General features: G+C 41.3%; 1 protein-coding gene across 1 annotated transcript; it reads right to left on the bottom strand.

Moving 5' to 3' along the window:
- Positions 1 to 2,400: 2,400 nt before the first annotated feature.
- BAMBI (BMP and activin membrane-bound inhibitor) lies at positions 2,401 to 3,921 on the bottom strand. Its single transcript, XM_010006970.1, has 2 exons — positions 3,635 to 3,921; positions 2,401 to 3,200 (listed from the first exon to the last, which is right to left on the bottom strand). The coding sequence occupies exons 1-2, from the start codon at positions 3,873 to 3,875 to the stop codon at positions 2,782 to 2,784; spliced, it is 660 nt and encodes a 219-aa protein (XP_010005272.1). The 5' UTR covers positions 3,876 to 3,921; the 3' UTR covers positions 2,401 to 2,781.
- Positions 3,922 to 5,370: the final 1,449 nt, after the last annotated feature.

Below are 5,370 nucleotides of genomic sequence, written 5' to 3'. Positions count from 1 at the left end.
GAGTTAAGAGGAGACATACCAACCCAGTGGCTTTCAAAGCCAGAAGCAGAGACAGAAGAGAAGCCACAGCAATTACTGTTTTGAGGAAAGAGTCGGAAAAGAAAGAGGCACATGGGAGGCTAAATTACATCTTAAACATTTTCTTTCATTTATTCCAATCTGAGAGACTTTTAATGTTAGACATATAGAGGCTTGTCCTTCTTACACTGCAGGGCTTGCAGCAGTTTCAAAGAAAGGAGTGTTTGTTATTGTCTGCAGAGGAAATCTGAGAGCAGCACAATGACAAATCCAGGCTCCTAAGTCAAAGGCATTTTAAGAGGATAGCCAGCACTCACTGCCTCACCTCTTCAGCCTCTGGCCAGGTTCTTCAGCTATTAACGTTTGTTCCCTGCCTCGCTAGGTCACAAGCAGTTAGTGTCTGGGACTACCTAGTTCCACGTGGGTACAGCTAACTCAAGAGCTGTCCTGAGCAACACCATGGCCTCGATCCCAGGCCTGCAGGGGATGGCGAACAATCTCTTTTCTTCCTTCAAGCATCTCCACAGCAAGGGGCCAATTAAAGCATCCTGGTCTTACGGGACTTCTAATAGCTAGCAAGCATAAATAGGCCCTTATATATTAAAATCAGCAGAAAATGAGTGGCGAAGGTCACAGGATGCTTAAATGACTATACAAGATGCTCCCCTCAGATTTCTGGAGAAAGTACTTGAAAGGTTTAACCATCAGATCTTCTAACTTGTCTAGTCATCCTAACTACTGGTGCAGCTATGGCAGACACAGTATTTCAGGCTTGTCTCTTTCAGCACCAAGCTCCCAGCCATTCCCCAAAATAATACCCTTCACAAAGTAGGCAATTGCCCTGGACTTTCAGATCAGTACAGAGGAAGGGGAGAGCTCTTCTAGGAAAGCAGCGCTATGAAAGGTCAGCCAGAAGACCACAGGCCAGATTCCAAATGCAGCTGCTGCCACGTAACTTCTTAAACTTTAGCAGCAGAAGAAAAGGTAAAAATCAGAGAACAGTCTGGAGCATTAATAGCAAGCTTTCAGGCACTTTGAGGAAGTAGGAAGAGTCAGCAGCTTGAGGTATTAAACTAATCCTCTAAACTACCTTTTAATATTGCAAACAGGGGCATTGCCAAGGCTCTCACTGCACTCAGCTGGTACAAGTCTGAAATATCAAGACCTCTGTTTGCACAAGCAAGTGACCAACTTATCTCTAACAAGCCTGCCACAGAGTTTAAGTGTGTTTTCAGGACACAAACTGGTGACTTAGAGGGGCAGGTTTCCCTTGCTGACATCCCTTGGCATTTCAGGCCATACATCCCAAAGCAATCAACCACAGTGAGCAGAACAGAAGACCAGGGCATTACTGCAAGAATATTGCAACCCCTTTTGTGCCATCCTCTTTCCACTGGTGGCAACAGTAGGGGCTCAACTTTAGAACCAAAGCATTTCTAAAGCTATGTAAAACACAGATAAATACAATCTCTTGCAAGCAGAATTTTGAACTTCTCTTTCATGGCACATGTCTTTCAAGCAAATCTAATTTAATTACTGCAACAGTCTAATAAAAGAAGAAAATTAAATACAATAAGCTCCTTTAGACAATCCAGAGGTTTTGTTTGTTTTTACCAGCTAGATTTTGAATAAATAAAGTGATCAAGTGAAGCCAACTAGCTGAAAGAGTAAGAAACAACTAAGTTAACAAACAGGCAGGGAAGAAAAGCCACCTATGCAAGAACAGCACAAAGGAGGAGCCAGAGATTAAAGAGAGTACACTGTTGATTCTTCAGTCCCACACAAAAGTAGCAGCATGTGATACCGAGTTACGCTACAAAAAAGCAAGGCAGATGTTTACCACTGTGCCCAGAGGGGTTATCTACAGAAAAATTTATACAGAGCAGAAGAGGCCTTGTGGTTTTGGGGTTTCCCTCCTCCTTCCTCTCCCCCCAAAAAAAGTTGAGTATAAAGGTACAAAAGGAAAAAAGATCACAGAAAATAAGAATTCAGAGACAAAGGAGAACAGCCAGCTATAAAGAATGAGAAGCCACTTTCTGACATGCTTTGCACAGAAAAAGGGAAGCACTTCATTAACAGAGAGGAAGAAAAAGTCATCACACAAACCTGCAGAAGAATTCAACCAGCTTATGAGCAAAATGCAACAGCCAAGAATTGAGGATGTAGGTTCAGTGCCACCTACATTTCAAGCATCAAACAATAAAGTTGCCACCTTCTTTCTGGAATAACCACCTAATTTCCCCTCACAGAGTAGGAAAATAGACTCTGGTTTTAGAATCTAATTGTTATGCACAGCATTACTATACATACCTCACTGATTTGTTTCACCCCCCCCCCCCCAAAAAAAAAAATTGTTTTCCAAAACAAAAAGTCACAAGCAAGTTTCAGACAAAATATATATATTTTAAAAATCTTTACAATAAGTCAGGAAACATAGGAGCTTGCATACAGTTTATTAGAATAACTCAGCTCTCAGCTCCCTACAGTTCAGATAACCCTGGTGACAGTGTTTACAACTTCTAATTTTTGCTTTCATATCTTTAAAGCAAACAATACATTTGAGTGTATTTTACTCTGTGCAAATAAGACAACTTTTGGAATCCTTCAGAAGAAATATCCAAGATTCTGTTTGCAGAGGTCCTTTGTTTCTCAAAGATGATTTATGAGAGTTTTTGTTTTCAGATAAAGTGCTCCTGTCCAGCAGAACCCAAAGGCCTTCAAGAGTTCGGAGAGTAAGTTTAGCTCAGATTAAAAAATAATTGGTCATACAAATTCCAGCTTCCCATGTCCGCTGTACATTCCCCAGTGGACTAGTGAAAGAATTTTATCATTGCTGAGGTCTGAATGTCTCATTTTATCACAGGTCATGCAGCAGTTCTCGTGACCAGTCACAGGCACCATGCATTCCAAGTCCAATTTTGCCACCTGCCCTTTTTTCGAATGATGTCCATGAAAACTATAGTGCAAACGGGAGAGCATTTGCTGTCGTTGATCTTGCAGTCTCTTATTTTCACTCCTGAGCATCCGCAAAGCCAGCATAATAAGGAGCACCAAGATTAGCCCTCCAGCTATAGGAACAGCAATTACAGCTGCCCTGAACCATAACTCTTTTGAAGAGGTCAATTCCTGCACCTTGGTGATGAGATTCCTGCTGTTGTCATGTTGATATCTGCTCCCTTGCCCTGCAAAGGGGAAAGATGTGACGTTTATTTCAGCATCAAGAACTGACTCACATATACACACATCCCCTAAAAGCCACACTGACAAGTTTACAGAGCCACAGCTAAACACTCTGTGCTATCTATAGAAAATACTCATACGAAGTGAAAAATTAGTTTCTAAGGCTGTTTATAACAGGGAATTTCTTACCCTGCTAGCTGATTTAACTAGAAATGCCACTGCCCTTTTAGAAGCAAGGCCTAGCTGGCAAAACAGATCTCAACATTAATGCAGACAAAAGCTACTCAGCCAGGATGCTCCCATCTGTCCATCCATCCCACCTACTTACTGGTGCCTTTACTTAAACTGACTACTACACCTATAGCAGATCTATGAAGTCTCAGCTGTCACCAGCCTAGTGGCCAGAAAACATTTCATTGAAGCTTCCTTGCCCTACCTGAAGTCTCACTCCTGGAAGGAGACAAAACATCATGTAGTCCTCTGTAATTGCACATATCTTCATGACAGCATTCCAATGTGGACATGGTGGTGGTGCCAGAGTGGTTTTGTGCTTGTTTGGCTTGGCAGATATCAGCTGTGCTTGCAATAGAGTCCAAGCAGCCATGAGTAAGTGGGGAATGTGTATTCTGAGGATCAAGCAGTCTGGAGAAGCAGGCACTAAGCTCAGATTTGCACATATAGCCAGTTGCAACACAGTGTGCAGCATCACAGTAGCATCTGATTTCACCTAAAAAACATAAATAGTGAAAGAAAGGTAAGAATTCTTCCCTTTAGGGACATGTCATTGGATACTCTATTTAGCCAGAAGCATCATGCAGCCTAACTCAGTGCCAGTTTTGGGGTAATCCTCCAGACTCCAAATCCACGAGAGCAGGGCTTGTTTCCTTCCCATCGCCTTACAGTGGCTAACTCATAACCTTAATCCCTGCAAATGCCTCGGGACACTTGTTTTAATTACTAGTACTATAGTCCTTTGAATTAAAGCAAGAATATTTCACCAAAATGGGGGTTGGGGGAGGGCCGAGGAAGGTCACAGAGGCTTTTTTCCCCAAGGTAAATAACTACACCATTTTATAGCAACTTCCACTCTCCTTCAGCAGTTGCATTAAAGCACATTTAAAATGAAATCCCAGTTTTAACAGCAACATACACCCCTTCAGTCCTATTAGGAAGTCACATCTATGTTTTAGACCACTATTACTGGAAAAGTGCTCCATTTTTAAAGAGGTAACACTTCTTTTCACCGGGCATAAGCACACAACAAAAATACTAGGTTTAAATATTTATGTGACAAATGAAAAAAAAAAAAATATCGGAACTGCTGAATTGTTTATTACCTCTCAATACTGTGCCAAAATTTAAAAGGTTGAACTAACACCTTATAAAGCTATTAGCTAGAACCATTACCATCTAAGTCTCCTGGTCAGGAAGGTTTTTACTGTGTGAAACTGCACAGCTATTTAATTTCTCCAGAAAGAGAGAAATTCTTAAAGTAGCCATTCATGCAAAAAGGATTTTTTTATCAGAACTATAAAATAGAAACGGTGCCATTTATAATTAATATGAGTCAATGTCTCTCAACTCAAATGTAAAGTTATTAAATGGGGTGAAATTGCAAGGCTAAAGGCTCCCCTTGCCCCTCCCCAGCTTTGCGTGCAATCCAACATGCGGTCAAAAGGGGAAACACTTAGACTGAAAATCCTCTACTGGCTCTATGAAAAATCTCTCAGGAAACCTCAAAAATTCCTGAAGGAAGCGATAAAAAAGTTCCCTTCATAAAACTCTTCATTTTGTGCTCTCCAAACTGCTCTGGTACGAATTACATGTGTCCTGCGCTGAAGGGAAAACTTTCTAGGTAAGTTGCAACCCAAGCATAATTCAAAGTGCCATTGATCCAAATCGTAGGAAGCAGAAGGATTTTGGAGCTATCTTTAAAAGAGTGGACTTAAAACTACTTCTAACATGCCCGGTGTATTTGCCATCATAGTGGCACCAAGACTTTCCAAGCCAACTGTGATCAGATGTCTTCCTACAGTCTGTACCCCAAAAATTAATCTAGAGGTTTCCTTGCTACCACCCCTTTTTATTATGCTTCCTCCCATCCCGTACCTAAAAAGTATTCTGAAATACGTTAAAAAAACATCCCAACCAAGTAAGCTTCCCCTCTTCAGC

This window comes from Chaetura pelagica, unplaced genomic scaffold (assembly GCF_000747805.2).
Source record: "Chaetura pelagica isolate M959 unplaced genomic scaffold, ChaPel_1.0 scaffold17, whole genome shotgun sequence".
Lineage (NCBI taxonomy): Eukaryota > Metazoa > Chordata > Aves > Apodiformes > Apodidae > Chaetura > Chaetura pelagica.
This window is presented reverse-complemented; position numbering and strand designations above follow the sequence as displayed.